This window comes from Camellia sinensis, chromosome 3 (genome assembly GCF_055761805.1).
Source record: "Camellia sinensis isolate YWXY chromosome 3, ASM5576180v1, whole genome shotgun sequence".
In the NCBI taxonomy this organism is placed as follows: Eukaryota; Viridiplantae; Streptophyta; class Magnoliopsida; order Ericales; family Theaceae; genus Camellia; species Camellia sinensis.
In genome coordinates this window covers 14,137,992-14,156,668 of record NC_138963.1, presented here as the reverse complement: position 1 = coordinate 14,156,668, position 18,677 = coordinate 14,137,992, and the positions used below count along the sequence as shown (strand labels likewise).

At 38.0% G+C, this 18,677-nt stretch overlaps 1 protein-coding gene across 1 annotated transcript; it reads left to right on the top strand.

Moving 5' to 3' along the window:
* DEX1 (defective in exine formation protein (DEX1)) lies at nt 1-14,739 on the top strand. The gene is made up of 13 exons (XM_028266939.2): nt 1-580; nt 909-1,019; nt 1,628-1,710; nt 2,863-2,980; nt 3,091-3,248; nt 4,168-4,676; nt 4,772-4,842; nt 5,940-6,196; nt 12,739-12,920; nt 13,038-13,321; nt 13,419-13,536; nt 13,628-13,810; nt 14,097-14,739. The coding sequence occupies exons 1-13, from the start codon at nt 429-431 to the stop codon at nt 14,412-14,414; spliced, it is 2,544 nt and encodes an 847-aa protein (XP_028122740.2). The 5' UTR covers nt 1-428; the 3' UTR covers nt 14,415-14,739.
* Nucleotides 14,740-18,677: the final 3,938 nt, after the last annotated feature.

Below are 18,677 nucleotides of genomic sequence, written 5' to 3'. Positions count from 1 at the left end.
GGAAGAAGTAGCAGCTACAATAAACTTGGAGCTTTAACAGCTTCAACAAATGGATGTGAAGTCTGGACGTGCAATGAGACGTTTGTTTATTTGAATTGGATATAATATCCAAAATAGTAATTTCACTTAAAGATGAAATTGTAATAAAAATAAATATCGTGTGTATAGAGTGGATTGGGTGTGTATACAGAAACTCCCTGAGTTTATCAGGTGGGTGGTAGTAGAATTTCCCTGCCTTACCAGCGTGTCCTAAAACTCCTCTTCGATTGCTCCTCTTCTTCTCACAGAGGAGATCGCTATTAGAACCCTAGCTAGGGTTTTTCAACTCTACTAACTTATGAATCGAATCACAACAACCTGATCAAGAACTAGCCCTAGCCTTTATCTGATCCACAATTCGAAGAATTTCATTGTACTTCATCGATCTCATGAAGACGAGTTCAGTTTTCTTGATTTCCTTGCTCGTTTTTGCTTCGTTAGGCTCTATTCATGGCATTTCTGAATCGGAATCGGAGGGGACGAAGAAGAACAAGTTTCGGGAACGAGAGGCCACCGACGATGCCCTTGGTTATCCCAACCTGTAAGTTCTCTAACTCATTACATCTCAATTTTATCTGTAAAAGGCGAGAAATGGAAATGAAAACCAGAAATTGTTTGAGGGGTCGGAGTTGGTGTTGAATTCCAGGTTTCGTTTGAATTTCCTTCGATTTCGAAGTGGTATAGTTGGGCCATTTTTAGGAGAACTACTGATAAGTATGACGATTCTGTTGTTTTTTCAATTAACTTCGATGAGATTCGTGGTAAAGTGGAGTAGAATTGATTGTTCTTACTGTATTGCTCTCCTGAGATATAGAATCAATAACTTCAAAGGATGATTGTGTATTTACTTTTCTCGTGGGTGTGTGTAGGGATGAAGACGAATTGTTGAATACTCAGTGTCCTCAACATTTGGAGCTGAGATGGCAGACAGAAGTTAGTTCTAGTGTATATGCTACCCCCTTGATTGCTGATATAAACAGGTGAAAAAAAAAGAAGCTTTCCTTTCAAGTATTTTACGCCGCCAATTTTGGTTTTTAATTCATGTGACATATTTCATTTTAATTAATCGTTTTTCTCTTCTCTTTGTTTTAAGAGTATTGCTCAAAATTTTCTTGAAAACACTCTAGGAAAGGAAGCCAAATTTTGATGTTAACCATTGGAATTAATATGAAGCAATTTTTTAAAATTAAACTTTAACCCAAGAAAAAAATAAACAGATTATTTTTTTTCTGTAGCTTAATGACAAAACAAAAATGTGGGCTTGAAACGTAGAAAGAGCCTCTCTGCACATGGTGCATCTGACCCCTTTCCCAAGTCCTGCAAAGGCGGCAGCCTCTTGGACTGCGCTGCCCTTTTTAACTGACAACACAGTTTTCCCAAGCTTCACAGTCAAATACCCTCCGAAATGAGTGCATTCAGCAGAGAAACCTTCAATGTCTAGAAACTTCAAAAACAAAATAAAATATCTAGTAACTGTTATTCTTTGATATCAAGGATTTGTAGTGAACATGTTTTATTTTTTGCCTAATGATTTTAATATTTGTGGTGGATAACCTGTTTTATGCTGTATTCATATTTTATATCTCAGTGACGGAAAGCTTGATATAGTTGTTCCCTCATTTGTTCACTACCTGGAAGTTCTTGAAGGTTCTGATGGAGATAAAATGCCAGGTATAACTTGTTATTGGTTCTGTGTGAAAAGCCAGAGTTGGAATATGAATTTTCCTTCTTATTGGATTATGTTAAATTAGAAGCATTTAACTCACTATTTTCTAGTCTAGTGAGAACTTAGAAGGTACAAGAGCATGAGGACCTTAAGGTTTTCATGTTTTTAAAATCATTAATCACTAAGGTTCTAAATCGCGGTATTAGGACACATAATGGTAATGGTCACGGTGTAATGGTATCATGAGTATTAAGCGTTACGTATCGGAAATTTGGTGTAGTCATTTTTTTTTTTTAAATCGTCAACAATCCCTCTAAAACTCAATGATACCCATTTTGGGACTATTTTAATATTAAGTTATCATATTTTAATAGATGTTATGACATTTAAAAATATGTACTAAAAGAAGAATTGGTTCCGTTCACATGGAATAGATAAATTTGAATCACATTTCATCAATTAGTTGTCACCAGAATTCAAATAATTTTTTTTAGAATTTTGATCTGTTCACTCAAGCAATATTTTATCTATTGACATGCTGCCTTGTAGTTTTATCGCTATGAAAACCCAAATCTTTCGATGTCACATCAAATGATTGAATAAACAATGCTAGATTACCAGACCCAATATTTATAAAATTGTGCCCACACTCAAAGTCCCACATCGGTAGGTTACTGAGGCATACACTGCCTCAATATCTTTAAATAAGCCCCATGAGGTCTGGTGCACAAAACATAAATACAAAAGCTGCTAGCTGTTTGCCTACACTGCCACATGGTTCAGTAGGTAGAGTTAAAAGTTAAAATCTTATAACTCTGCAATTCTGCAAACTGGACCAGTTCACACTAGAATAAATTGGTCAAATAAATCCAGTGCAGGCTTGTTTGTATCGAGAATCAGCTGGTTTGCATGTTATTTTCGTTCTCACTGGTGTACCGGGGTGTTTCTGAACTGGGATGCTAAAAAATTGGTACAAACCGGCCAGAATGTGATGAACTGGACAGCATTTAAAACCATATGAATCACTGATTAAATTGTTTAAAGATTGCATTACATTTATATGACAGAGAGATGCATCAAGCATAGAACTTCAGTGATATTGCATTCTTTGATCCATATATGGAGAACATTTTATCACTTGTTACATAATTTACTAGGATGGCCTGCTTTTCATCAGTCAACTGTACATTCCAGTCCTCTCTTATATGATATTGACAAGGATGGTGTGAGAGAAATAGCTTTGGCTACCTACAATGGAGAGGTGCTCTTTTTCAGGTAACTCTCTCCTATTCATTCACGTGGCTGTTTTTTTTTTTTTCACTGTGCGAAGGTAGTGGGGATGCAATTTCTCAGAATTAAGAGCAGTTCTATTTATTCTGGTATAGGGTTTCTGGCTACATGATGTCAGATAAATTGGAGATACCCCGGTTGAAAGTTAAAAAAGATTGGCATGTCGGTTTGCGTGCAGACCCAGTGGATCGTTCTCATCCAGATGTTCATGATGAGTCACTTGTTCGGGAGGCTGTTATGAATTCAATTCGTCGTAAGTTATCATCTGCACCTGTCTGAATGTATGATCCAATGAATTGCAATTTTTATCGATTCTCATTTTTTGTTATTATTATACATTATCTATTCTTTAACTGAGCAATCTCACTATAGTATTGACATGGTAAATCAAACCATATAGCATCTGATGATATTGATTGATATCTCGCTATATTGGTAGCTGGTACATGAAGAGCATTGGCCATTTGTTTTTAGCTTCAAATGTCATTAGAAATGCCTGATATTTTGGTGGACAATCTCTCATCTAAATTTTGAGTTGAATGTCCCTCAACACAGTTGATATTTGATTTGATTTGATTTTGGTGTAAGTGTTACTGATCACTTCAAGTACTGGTTAGGAATGCCTCACGTTACATCAACAACAGAAAATTTCTGCTGGTGCAGCGCTTTCCATCTAAGATTTTGTCACTCATGTTACTATTAAAATTCGCTTGTTGCATGATTTGCTTGTGTTAGTGTTTTGTTGCATGGTTTAGTTCTACAAGAGACTATTTGTTTTACCAATTATCCTAGTCATCTTAATAATATCATATGCAGTGAAATGTTCGACAGCTTGAGGAGAAAATATTTAATTTTTATCATTTTTTTGTTGCACTTTTAGAATATTTTATTTATTTACTAAATTTAAAAATTTGAAATTTGAAATGCTTACGTCTTGCCTCGCGAGGGGTAAAACACCTTACGTTATGCATTTGCCTTTAAAAGCTTTGATCATATATTAATAGGTGGAAATTGCTGGTTTTGTAGACCCCACTGCCCACCCCCACAATCCCCCCTCCTCTTTCTTTTCAGTGAGTGCAAGATTGATTTTGAACTTGTAGCTCTTGATGATTGATTATATGAAGTGCACTCTACTATTCACAAGTTCATCAGTAAATGTTGGATAATTGTAGAAACTAATGGAAGTGCAACTGGATCTGGCACCTCAAATTTAACTACACCAGCAGACCTGACTAACACAGTGAATGCATCCAATTTAGAGAATCAAGGGAAATTTAACGATAGTCAAGTAGACGCAGGGATTAAGTTGCCAACAAGCATGGATAATAGTACTTTGGACTCTGGATCATCAAAAACCAGCAATGCAGAGAATGGAACTAACAGTAGAAGACGGCTTCTTGAAGATGCTGCCTCAAAAGGCTCGGAAGTAGGTGGTTCGGATTCCAAAGCTAGCAATGGGGATGTTCATGCTGCAACCGTGGAGAATGATCAAGGTTTGGAGGCAGATGCTGATTCATCTTTTGAGTTATTACGAGATAGTGACGAGCTGGCTGATGAGTATAGTTATGACTATGATGACTATGTGGATGAAAATATGTGGGGGGATGAGGAGTGGACTGAAACAGACCATGAAAATTTGGAAGACTTTGTCAACGTTGACTCACACATCTTGTGCACTCCCGTAAGTGTATTGGCAGATGAAACTTTTTCTTGAAGATGCTTCTTTGGTATTATTATGAGGCTTCAATTAAGTGTAGTTTCTTTAATTTTCTTCAGGTCATAGCAGACATTGATAATGATGGGGTATCCGAGATGGTTATTGCTGTATCTTACTTCTTTGATCATGAGTGAGTTTTCTCCCATATTGTTTATAATGCTTTTCTTTGCCGTTGTTATTTCTTTCCTGGCTACTTAAATTCTTATTAATTTAGATAGCCTTCAATTCTAATTTGTGAAGTCCAAAAACATGGTTTTGGTGAAAAACTCTTTTAATGATGAGGGCTTGTGTAAAACAGGCGCCAAGCAGAGTACTTTTTCACGGCTAATTGTCGGTTGTATTTCAACTTGATGGAACTTAGACAAGTTTTGACCCTAGCTGAAGTGTATGAGAACAGAATGTTTTCCTTTTCGAACCTCAAAAAAGCATTACTAACTACCTGTGCTCAGCTAAATTAACCCTTTTGGTTCATTTCCTTTATTAAACTGTTGGCTTAAAAAAACAAAGTAAATATATGTTATATCCTTAACAAGTTCCCTTGACGTAGTCCTTGAGTGTAGTCATTGAATCAGTGATCCATCTTAGCCAACTTCCTGTCATTTTTTCATTCATTGAGCTTCTCAGCCATTGATTTTCTTGCATGTGGCTTAAGGCATAGCTGTCCTTTGTCTCTTAGCCAACTTCCTGTCATTTTTTCATTCATTGAGCTTCTCGGCCATTGATTTTCTTGCACGTGGCTTAAGGCATTGCTGTCCTTTGTCTTATAGTTGTTGATATTGGACATTTATTATAGTTAACATAAGTGTGCAGTAGGTTGTGGTCAATTGTGTTTGGTTGTTAATGGGTTGATGTGTTCATGCCTCGAACTGTGCCTGTGAAGTATTTTTGAAATTTTAATTCCCAATTCCTTTGAAAAGCTAATTTATTGGGTAAGTTGCTCAAGGTTTTATTCTTCTCATGTTGTAGGTCTTCTCTTCAGTTTTTAGTAAAGATGGATCTCCAACCACTTATGCTATGTCCATCTGTGCTATTCATTTCAAGTGCTAGATTTACAGTATGATAATTAGGCTTCCCTTCTGCTGATATTGAGGAAATGCTTGAAAATCTTTGTTTGTATCCATTTTTAATTCCTCTCTCTTCTCTCTTGTTATGTATCAAAAAAAAAAAGGGGGGGGGGGGGGGGATGTGAACTGCATGTTTTTCAGCTAACTAATTGTAAGTGGCCAGGTACTATGACAACCCAGAGCATTTAAAGGAACTTGGTGGTATTGATATTGGAAAATATGTAGCTGGTGGTATTGTTGTTTTTAATCTTGATACAAAGCAAGTTAAATGGACTGCACAGCTAGATCTGAGTACGGATACTGGAAAATTTCGTGCCTATGTATATTCTTCCCCAACTGTTGTTGATTTGGATGGTGATGGGAATCTGGACATTCTTGTTGGAACTTCCTATGGCTTGTTCTATGTCTTTGATCATAAGGGTAATAACCTGAGGCTACTGCTATTGTTTCATTGTTGTTTTTATTCTAAATTTTTATGCTTACTGTGTGGTCTAGATATGTTCCTCTGCAGGCTTTTTTCTTTTCTGTTTATCATGGTGGTAGTAACTAGTTTGACAGCACAATGTTCTTGCTTCTGTATATGCATTTTATTTTGTTTTGGATATGCAGTGTGGGATGTTCTTATCAGGTTCTGCATATTGTTCAATAATACTGTTAGCATTATATATTATTATTTGGATTATTATTTTGTAATTATTCTATGCCTTAGGGTTCCTTGTAATTATTAATCTTCATTAATATAAATAAGGGATGATATCCTAATCATTCCGTAATCTTGGAATTCTCTAAAAATAACATGGCATCAGAGCAAAACCCTAAAACCTAAATTCCTCACCTATACAGTCGTCAATCGCCACTACAGAGCCAAGCGTCACACCCCTTCGACACACACAGAGCTAGTCGTCAACAGAGCCAATCGACACACACAAAGCCACCACAGAGCCAGTCGTCGTTGGGCTCTCCCAGCCTAGTTGGCCACCATAGAGCCAGTCGTTGGGCTCTCCCAACCCAGTCGACCACTACCGTTAGGCCTCCTGGCCTTAGCGTTGTTGGCGAGGGACGAGAAAGGGTGAGTCGTCGTCTGTCCCTATCGACACCTAAACCTCTGCTTCGCCGAGTTACGTGATATGTAAGCTGAGTTACATTCTGTGGTCTGTATTCAACAACTAAACCTCTGCTTCGTTTTCCCCCTTTATTCTATAAAAAAAAAAAGAAAAATGTAGTAAAGAAAAAAAGAAAAAAGAAAAAGAAAAAAAGGGATTGATGTTGATGAAATTTTTGAGTCTTTAATTTTTCTTAGTGGTCATTGTGTTTGTATTCCTCCACCTTTCAGGTTTGTGATTAGCGCTAGTTTTGTTGATGGTTCGGTAGTACAGTATCTATGGTAGATTTCACCGGTGTATCCACTACTTCTCAGACACTTAGGAGTGAGAGTTTCCCTATACTTACTACAATGACTGATAACCCCAACCCTAGTCTTAAAATCACTACATCTCTATTTAATGATCAGAACTATCTTGTGTGGTCGCAGAGTTTGACTATGTTTTTGAAGAGCAGAGGGCAGATGGGGTATGTGGATGGCCGGATACAGGCACCCAGTACAGCTGACCCGGGTTATGACCAATGAGAGATTACCAACTCTTTGATTATGGGTTGGCTTATTCATTCAATGGTGCCAGACATTGGCGAGGGCTACTTATCTATGGAGACTGCCTAAGATATTTGGGATACTGTGGCTACCACCTATTCCTACAAAGGGAATTTCTCACAAGCATTTGAGTTACACCACTCTATTGGGAGCTCTGTTCAGGGGGAGCAAACGGTTCTTCAGTACTTCACCTTCCTCACCAATGGATGGAAACGCCTTGATCACCTGCAGGACTATAAGCCTGTTTGCACTGTCGATTTAGTCGGGTATCGGAAGTTTGTTGCACAGGAAAAGGTCTTCAAGTTTCTGGCCGGTCTTAATGTGGAGTATGATCCGGTTCGGAGTCGGGTTCTGAGTATGGACACCCTTCCTTCACTTCAGGAGGCATTTGCCTATGTACAAAATGAGGAGAGTCGGCTGCTATGATGTCCCTTGTCTTTACCGACCGCTCAGCATTACTGTCTACCTATAGTGATGGCCTCAGCCTGACTCCTATCCCTCCGTCTGCCGCCAAGGAGTTTGTATTCTGTGATTACTGTAAAAAGCCGCGGCATACTCGTGAGACGTATTAGAAGCTTTATGAGATTCCATCCAGGGGTCGAGGTGATCGGTCAGGTACTAGAGGAGGTCGGTCAGGCCAGTCTCGAGGACGTGGCTCCTATCCACGAGCTCATCAGTCTAGTGCCGTTGATACACTTGATGATACTTTCGCTTCCATTGGCCAGGCTTCTAATGGTCTTTATGGCATGACTACCCCTGAGCTTAAGGATGCTCTATGTCACTTGTTGGACCGCCAGTCTTCTACTGCTCTCAGTACATCATCATCGTTGTTTGCCCGCTCAGTTAACTTAGCCTTTTCTCCTCGTGTTTTCCTGTCTCATAAGTCTTTGCCCTGGATTATTGATTCTGGTGCCTTAGATCATATGTCTGGATTCTCTGACCTTTTCTCTGCCTATAAGCCATCTTTAGGTCAGGACAAAGTTAGGATTGCAGATGGTACTGTTTCTTCCATTTCTGGAAAAGGTTTAGTCCATATCACTCCTACCATACCTCTACCTTCTGTTCTCCATGCTTCCAATTTTTCTATTAACCTATTATCCTTGAGTCGTATTACCCAGGATTTGAATTGTAATGTGATGTTTTTTCCTGATCGTTGTCTTTTTCAGGACCTTGTCACGTGGACAATTGGCAGTAGTAGTGCAAAAAATGGTCTCTACTTCCTAGATCAACCTGATAAGCTTGCTCATTCTTTCACCGCGAGTCGTATTACCTAAGATGATTTATGGCTGTGGTATTGACGTCTTAGGCATCCTTCTTTTTATTTACTTAAGCATTTATTTTCATCTAGTTTCGTAAACAATAATGTGTCTGATTTTCTTTGTAAGTCTTGTCAAATTGGAAAACAACACAAAGCTTTTTTTGCTCACAGTTTTAATAAAAGTTTAGTTCATTTTTCATTAATACATTCTGATGTTTGGGGTCCCTCTCGTGTTATGTCTGTAAAAGGTCATCGATGGTTTGTTACATTTATTGATGATTTTTCTCGTTCTACTTGTGTGTTTCTCATGAAAGACGAGTGAGATTTTCTCTGTGTTCCGCAATTTTCATCAGTTGATTTGTACTCAGTTTTGGGCCACCGTCAAAATAGTCCGTTTTGATAATGGGGGTGAATACATAGATTCTGGGTTAGGGCAATATTTTTCTACTCATGGCATTATCTATCAGACCTCTTGCACCAATACCCCTCAACAAAATGGGGTGGCGGAACGCAAGAATTGCCATCTTCTTGAGATGGCTCGATGCATGTGTTTTTCTATGAGTGTGCCTCGATCCTACTGGGGCGACGCTGTTCTCACTGTTACCCATCTTATTAATCGTCTTCCTACCCAGGTCTTGCAAAAACAAGCTCCTCTTGAAGTCCTCCTCGGTTCCCACTCCTTGTTTTCTATTCCTCCCAAAATATTTGGTTGTGTTTGTTTTGTCCATAATTACTCTCCCATTTGTGGTAAGTTGGTTCCTCGCTCCCTTAATGTGTTTTCCTTAGTTACTTTCCTACTCAAAAAGGGTATAAGTGTTACAACCCTCCTTCTTGTAAGTGGTTTGTGTCCATAGATGTCACTTTCTTTGAGTCCCAGTCCTATTTCTTATCCTCTTCGGTGTCACAATCCTCCCTTCAGGGGGAGCCTTGGTGTGAAGTGATTTCTGTGATTCCGATGGTGGAACCAATTGTTCTTGCACCACCACCTGTTACTGGTGGGACTACATAACCCAATGTCACCAAGGATAGGGAAGGGAAAGTTTATGTCAAGGACAAAGACAGACAAAAAGTTAACTGGATACAAGAGATCACTTCTGCTCCTCCATTGCCATCTCCTGCTTCTAATTAGAGTTCAGGTAACTTTGAATCTCTTGAGTCCATTGATCTTGATGTTTTTATTGCCAACAGAAAGGGTGTGCGATCTTGTACTCAACATCCTATCTCACATTTTGTGTCCTACTCTCATTTGTAATCCTCATATAGAGCGTTTGTGTCAACTATTTCCTCTGTTAGCATTCCTAACCATTTTCAAGATGCTCTTGCTACCTCTGAGTGGAAACTTGCCATGATTAAGGAAATTAAAGCACTTAGGAAGAATGTCACTTGGAAATTGACTGAGTTACCTACAGGCAAACGACCTGTGGGATGCAAATGGGTGCATATTGTGAAACTCAAAGCGGATGGTTCCATTGAGCGTTACAAGGCAAGACTTGTGACAAAGGGTTTACTCAGACATATGGCATTGACTATCAGGAGACCTTTGCACCCCGTGGCTAAGATGAATTCAGTTAGAGTACTTCTCTCTCTAGCAGCTAATCTAAATTGGCCAATTCATTAATTTGATGTAAAGAATGTCTTTCTCCATGGTGACTTCGAAGAAAAGGTATATATGGACATTCCTTTTGATTTTGAGGATCTTCAGACAGAAGGCAAAGTATGCAGGTTTCGGAAATCATTATATGGTCTCAAACAGTCTCCAAGGGCTTGGTTTGAGAGATTCACTCAGGCTATGCTTTAATATGGCTTCAAACAGAGTCAGGCAATTCACACCTTGTTTATGAAACATTCTTCACGTGGTAAGACTACAGCATTTATTGTTTATGTAGATGACATAGTTCTTACGGGCGATGATAGTGAGGAAATAACTCCGTTGAAGAAATATTTAGCTAGTGAGTTTGAAATCAATAACTTGGGAACCTTGAAGTATTTTCTGGGAATTGAAGTTGCTCGCTCCAAGGATGGGATATTTATCTCACAAAGAAAGTATGTGCTTGACCTGTTGAAGGAAACTGTGATGCTTGGCTGCAAGGCCTGTGACACTCCACTGGAACCCAATTAGAAATTGGGGGATGATGAAGGAGGAGAAGCTGTTTATAGGGGGAGCTATCAACGATTAGTGGGTAAGCTCGTTTATCTATGTCACTCCCGTCTTGATATTGTTGTTGTTGTCAGTGTGGTTAGCCAGTTTATGCATACTTCTCATCAGATTCACTTCGAGGCTGTCATGAAAATTTTGAGGCACTTGAAGTCTACTCTTGGTAAGAGTTTTTATTTTTCAAAGTATGATCATCTTCGTGTGGAAGCCTATACAGATGCTGGCTGAGCTGAATCAGTAACTAATAGGAGATCGACTTCAGGGTATTGCACCTTTGTTGGAGGCAACCTAGTTACTTGGGAGGAGTAAGAAACAAAATGTGGTTGCCAGGTCAAGTGCAGAAGCTGAGTTTAGAGCTATGGCACAAGGGGTGTGTGAGCTCTTATGGATGAAGTTATTGTTGAGTGATTTAGGTATTGATCAGATGGACTCCATGCGGTTATACTGTGATAATAAGGCCGCTATCAACATCGCTCACAATCCGGTTCGACATGTTGAGATTGATCACCACTTCATTAAGGAGAAACTCACTAGTTGGCATCATATGTACTCCCTTTGTGCAGTCTGGAGAACAATTTGCTGATATCCTCACCAAGGGAGTTTGGAGTAAGCCATTTCATGACATCTTAGGCAAGCTGGGTATGAGAGATATCTTTGCACCAGCTTGAGGGGGAGTGTTAGCATTATATATTATTATTTGAGTTATTATTTTGTGATTATTCTATGCCGTAGGGCTCTCTTGTAATTATTAATCTTCATTAATATAAATAGGGGATGATATCTTAATCATTCCTTAATCTTGGAATTCTCTAAAAATAACAAATACTACTTGTGATTACCATATCCAATGCAGGGGCACCTTGTTCTCCTGATTTTGTTTTTCAGCTGATCAAACCAAGCCTACAAATTTTAGGGTTTCACTTTAAAGTTGCAGGAAAATATTCTCCATGTTTGTTTATCATATTAGATTGCACCAGCTTGTCTACTGACTGTTAGATTTAAGGGTAGCTATCAAACCGCACCCGGTATTTGTCATTGGTTCTACTGTGCCAACTGTTTGGTCCAAGCTCCAGAAAGAAATTTTCATTTATTGAACTAAAGGAGTAAACTTCCTACAAATATATGGTTCAATTAGTGAACTCTTACAAGGCCTTTTGGTAAAGTTGACAAATCTTGATATTGTATCTAAAGATTTATCAAGAATGGCCTATAAAATAAGTGATGTTTTTAAGAACACTGTAATGTCACTGGATTCACTCACATCTAATTCCACTAGTTAGGGCTGCAAACGAACCGAGCCGAGTCGAGTTTTGCTGAGCTCGAGCTCAGCTCGTTTACTTATCGAGCTCATTTATTGAGTTCGAGCTTGACTCAATAAAATATTGGGCTCGAGCTCGGTTTGGCTCGTTAACATTAATGAAACTCGAGCTTGGCTTGGCTTAGCTCGATAATTGTTTTTTAAAATATTATTTATATTATTTAAATAAAAAATATTATTTAATATATAAATAATGTATTTATATTATTATTTATATATATTTATATATTATTTTATATATAAATAATATATTTATCATATAATGTAAATAAAGATAAATGAGCCGAGTTTATGTGAGCTCAAGCTCAGCTCGTTTACTAAGCGAGCTAAATATTCGAGCTCAAGCTTGGCTTGTTTACAAAACGAATCGAGCCAAGCCGAACCCTTAACGAGCCGAGCTTGTTCATGAACAGCTCGGTTCATTTGCAGCCCTACCATTAGTCGTCTTTTAACTAGCAATGTTATTTTGGATAAGTATACTTTGGACATTGTTGTTTGTTTTTTTAGCTGCTTTTTAAATTCTGTGATTTTTCCATGCTTAATTCTTTTTGGAAATTTTAGCACTGAAGTGTATCTTATTCAGGCAAGTTGAGGGAAAAATTTCCTCTTGAAATGGCTGAAATTCAAGGAGCTGTAGTTGCAGCTGATATCAATGATGATGGCAAGATTGAGCTAGTTACTACTGATACACATGGAAATGTTGCTGCATGGACTGCACAAGGAAAAGAAATTTGGGAAAGACATCTTAAAAGTCTTGTTCCACAGGTAGGATGTAGCATCTTATTTCCTTGTTTTATCAAGTGTTGCAGGGATTGTTATAGTTGAAACCATAAAAGTGATCCCGCATGCTTCATCCTTATTAAATACTTTTGTGTTCCTCAGGGTGCCAGTGTTGGTGATGTAGATGGGGATGGCCATACTGATGTTGTAGTTCCAACACTATCGGGAAATGTATACGTTCTTAGTGGCAAGGACGGGTCAGATATTCGTCCTTATCCATATAGAACTCATGGGAGAGTGATGAATCAAGTTCTTCTTGTTGACTTGAGCAAATGCGGGGAGAAAAAGAAGGGTCTGACTATTGTTACTACATCATTTGATGGTTATTTGTATCTTATAGATGGACCCACATCATGTGCTGATGTAGTGGATATTGGTGAAACTTCGTAAGATCCCTTTGAAACTTTTAAATCTCTTTGATGCATGAACTCTTCTATTTGATCTGTCAAAATTCAGCTGAAATGTGAATCATTTACATAACAGATATAGCATGGTATTGGCTGACAATGTTGATGGCGGAGATGATCTTGACCTTGTTGTGGCAACAATGAACGGCAATGTCCTCTGTTTCTCTACCCCAGCTCCTCATCATCCACTCAAGGCAGAATAGAACTTAATCTGATTTGTTCTAGCACAATGACATTATACTATCCAAGTTTATTGATATTTAATTAAGTATTGTGCAATTTCAGGCATGGAGAGTGCATAATCAGGGACGAAACAATGTTGCAAACCGCTTCAATCGTCAAGGCATCTACATTTCGCCTTCATCAAGAGCTTTCCGCGATGAAGAAGGCAAGAATTTCTGGGTTGAAATTGAGATTATAGATAAATACAGGTTTCCGTCTGGGTCTCAAGCACCTTATAATGTCACAGTAAGATGCTCTTCCCTACCCTGGTTTCATTTTGTCGGGGAAAATGATATTTACATACAAAAAGACATCCAGAATGATGTGTCCATGGCATTTGAAAAAAATTGAGGTTGATGATGGGTGTTTTGAATAGAAATGAAAGGATCACAAGAAGTCACATCATTCTGTATGAAAATTCTATATACAGATTCTGTTTGTGTATCATCACTCATTTGTCAGCCATCTCAGCATCTAGCTAAATCTTTTCATTCTTCTAACCAATATTTATGATATTTTATTAAAACAACAGACAACATTGTTAGTTCCTGGAAATTACCAAGGAGAGAGAACGATGAAGCAAAACAAGATCTTTGACCGTGCTGGAAAATACAAGATTAAGCTTCCGACAGTGGGAGTACGAACCACGGGGACAGTTTTGGTGGAGATGGTCGACAAGAACGGACTACATTTCTCAGATGAATTCTCACTCACATTCCATATGTATTACTACAAACTATTGAAGTGGCTTCTTGTCCTTCCTATGCTCGGGATGTTTGGTGTGCTCGTGATCCTTCGTCCACAGGAGGCCATGCCGTTGCCGTCCTTTTCACGAAACACCGACTTGTGATAATTAGGTCATATCAAAATGTGATGATACATGGTTGTCAAATCTCACAGAACGCGAATAGTTGCACGTATTGACCAGATGCCAGAAACATCCAATTGTGATGGCCACATTTGAACACTTGCATGGGAAGCAGATGAGGTAATGTTGACTGATACCAAGTTTTGAAGATACCAAGTGAGACCTTTGTAATATTTTTTTCGGATCCAGTGATTTCTTGATCCCCATTTTGTGTGCGTTCTGTCTGATGTATTTTGTTCAACCCATTGTGAGGTATAATCCGAGGATAATTGATATTTATTGACTCTAGGATTTTGTTTTGAGAAAATGTTTTTAAAGTGTGTGTGAAATTGTTAATAGGATGTTCAATTTAATGGTGGAATTATTTCGGATTCCATGGTTAGGTTCAACAGACATCAACATGAATGCATTTCAAGTATAAGAGTAGCTCAATAAATTAGAATGTTACAGTTGACAGAATTGAGGTTTTTTGGTTCAAAAAAATGATGTCAACGTGACTAAATATTGGATACTGTCTTGTGATATTTTTGAAACCCAATAGATTGTTTGAATTAAAGATTAGAAATTGCGCCAATCACTTGGGTAAGAGATTGCATTGATCCTCTATCTCATTATGAACAGTGCTCTCTTTGGGCGAATATATCTTTTTATGAAATATTTTTTTCAGAAAATAAAACATTTTTATATATTTGGTGGTGGTGGTGGGATGAAGGTGGCGGTGGAGTGGCGGCGAAGTGGCTACGGTGGTGGTGGTGTTGGTGGTGGTGTGGTGGTGGAGGTGATAGTGTAGTAACATTGGTAAGACTTTAGTTCGGAAAATATTTTTCGCCTTTTAAAAGTGAAATATTTTTTGCTAAAATAGATTTCATTTTTTTGTTGATCATGAAAAATATTTTCTATTTGCTTTCATTTTTTCATTGTACCAAAATTGTTGATCATGAAAATACAAAAAACATTGCGGACCCTCAATGTGCTGTGGATTTCAGGAAATTTCAACATCCTTCGACAAAATAAGAATAGACCATTAAACAGCAAAGTTGAATAGTATGCTTCAATCGAAGTATACAAAATGAGAGCCTTAATTCTCAACCTATTAGTTTAAATGTAAACAAAAACATAAAAAGAAAATTTCGAAAGAAAAATCAAATTGACTGTAGGATAATAGGCCTCTTACCAAGCCTCTTGATCTCTCTATCCATTTGACCAGTAATCATCAACCTAAACACCTTGAAATCACACAAAAGAGACCAAAATGGATGGCCAAAACTGGCTGGAAAATTCCCTTCAACAAAGAAATGACTGTACCATGATAAACCATATCCAAACAGAGAATACTAGTGAGTGTGCCCACAAAATGCCAAAGCCTTGTGGCTGGTTTTGAGTGCTGGTTCATGTAGAAAGTCCAGAACTCTTCCATGCTTCTGAAATTCATTTCTTCGATTGAAAAACCCAAATCAGAATTTGGCTGTTTGGGACTTCTTGAAAACCCTGATCTCAATATACTCAACTCAGAGTCTTGGATTATTGGGTGTTTGGTTGACTTAGTATTCTTGAAATTGTGATTTGGAAACAAACCTAAAAATTTGGAAGCCTATTGGGTCTATCCCGCATCGACTCGGAAGGGACTCGTCATCTACCTTATAAGCGTACTGGCCCCCTCCATCTGTCAACAGGCCTTCTGGAGACAAGCTCAAAGCAGCCTAACCCCAGGAACAAAACCGTGAGGGGGTAAGCTCAAAGCGGCCCAACGCCAAAGCGGACAATATGTTGCTCTGCCGGCTGAGCTGTTCCAGCACCCTCGGCCATGCGGTTAATGCTGTTGGTAAGCTCGATGAAATATTGTGGTGGGTTGTTTAGATTGGGGAGGTCAGTTTGATGGTCGGCAGCATTATGGTGAGAAGCCATAGATCTAGTCGTGACCATACACTTTGATGCGTAGTAGGAAAGGGTTATTGGGACAGGGTCTCCGGCGACAATGAGTACAACTGGCGTGCGGAGCAAAGCTTTCCCACAGACGGCGCCAACTGATAATACAGTTCGTGATGGTAGGATGGATCAGACTGATCCACGCTCCTCAAGCCTTTGTTTGAATTACCAAGCCCACCGGAAGACCTGCACAAGAGTTCAACGGAAAGTCCCCCAGCGAACCCTCCGACGAGCGAGTTAGAGAGAGAAGTGAAGAATGTAGATAGATTAGAGGTAGAAAAGCTTAACTTTCATTTTGTCTTCAACATCTGCTTATATCCTCTGGTAATCATTTCGTTGTCCCTTTCGACCGGTCATCTTGGCTGAAAGTCTATACTGTAGCTTACCTTGTTCAGGGTGAGGGCGTGCTGTCCCGACGGAGAGGGGTTATCGCAATAAATGCTGTAAGGGGCCTCATTAATGGCGATGTGGCGTAGCAATAACTTTGCAGATCTTTATCTGCTGTTGTGGCTTGCCCTTCTCTTGCCATGTGTCTTGATGCCATTGGTTCTTATTGCTATGTGGGGCTTCAGCAGTGCTGGGCTTCATTAATTGGATTATGTATTGGGCCCTAAGTGGTGAGTTTGGGTTGTTCATAGTAGGCTGTAGCCTTTATGGGCCTACCCATGTCAAAGCCAAACTAGGTTTTGAAGATGGTTGAATCAGTAGTTGTATGCCAGTTCTGTGGGAGCGGTTATAATGCGTACTTGTACCTTGTAAAAGAAGTTATACTTTTTGTAAGAAAAATTATACATTTTGTGAGATAAAAGTCACGATTTTTGTGATGAATATTATGAATTTTAAAGTTATAATGTGCACTTTAAAAGTCATGTATAACTAAAATTATACATTTTATGAAAACAAAACAAATTATATTTTTTATAACAAAAGTTAATACATTTTGTGAAAAATATTATACTTCTTATAAGATACATACCATGTGCACTCAACTAGAGGGCCCATTATAGACTTTTCCCAATTGGGATTGAGAAGTTTGAAACATTTAAAGAATTCCCAAATGGAAGTTGATAGGTGAGTGGTCACTCTCTGTAGGTTTGGGGCTTCATTTGAAATTACAAATCATGTGTGGCTGTTGATGCTCTGGTAGTACAAACACAATAAAAAATCAATTATTGAAACCCTACTCTTCTTGAAAAATTCATGTGGTGTCTTAACGACACTAGAGTTGACTAGGTAGTTAAGGCTTGAAGTATGGGATTACACTTCCTCCATAGTTTTAGATTCGAAATTTTTTGGATGCAAACAATTTTTAAGGCAAAATCCATTTGTCCCAACTTTAATTAGACCTCCATTAGTAGACGATGAGATTATTTTTGAAATTAATCAGTCCTTAAAAGCCAAATACCAAGTTATAAGAAAAATATATATGTTGCCTCAACAACACCCCCATATATTGAAGGGAATTAATCCACATAAAAATACCTAAAAAAATTATAAGGGTTTAGGTCTCACACCATCTGATTTGTATGTGCAAAAGAATACCCAAACCTTGAAAATAGGTGAATTAGGAAAGGTAAAGATTATATTATTATTTTTAAATGCTTCACAAACCTACTCCGAAGTAGTTGGTTCAATGAGACTGTCAATGATCAGTTCTATGTACGTATCTTTTTTTGTCCTTTCTATTTTTCCTTTCCACCTTACCAAACAACTTGCTAGCTAGATCTCACAATTCACACCTACCTCCCATAATTAGATTGTGTTTGGTGAGGGAATTTAAAAAGAAATTTAAAAAGAGAAAGAAAAAAATAGGTAAAATAAAAATAAAATATACTTATATTTTATCAAATTTCACACATATTTTTTTTTCTTTTTTTAAATCATTTCCTAATCTCCCAATCAAATACAGCCTTAGCGTAAAAATAAGCAAACAACATCACATTAATCCATACCAAACTCAACAACACATTCCTACCTACTTGTTTGGCCGCTGATGAACTAATAGAAAATCTCTTTTTTCTATCAAATAATTAAAAAAAAAAATTAGAGAAAGACAAATCCATCTAATTTGCGCGATGGACACACCCTTGATTTCATTTTTCAATCGAATTTAACAGGGAAATTGAGCCAAAATCCTTTCATTGAATTCTGATTTGGTAAAAAGAACAGCTCAATTTATTTTGTTTCATAAACTTTCTAAGGAGAAAACACATAATTAAGTAAGAACAAATAAAAAATATATATTTTTCTTCTTGAATAATATTACCAAAGTAACATGTTACTGTGAGAATCAAACAGAATAACTGTCAAACAGAGTAA

Excerpts from the sequence above, each read along its gene's own strand:
- DEX1 (XM_028266939.2), top strand. The coding sequence starts at position 429 with ATGAAGACGAGTTCAGTTTTCTTGATTTCCTTGCTCGTTTTTGCTTCG. Across the intron at positions 6,197-12,738 it reads CTATGTCTTTGATCATAAGG|GCAAGTTGAGGGAAAAATTT; the intron begins GTAATAACCTGA and ends TATCTTATTCAG. Across the intron at positions 12,921-13,037 it reads TTAAAAGTCTTGTTCCACAG|GGTGCCAGTGTTGGTGATGT; the intron begins GTAGGATGTAGC and ends TGTGTTCCTCAG.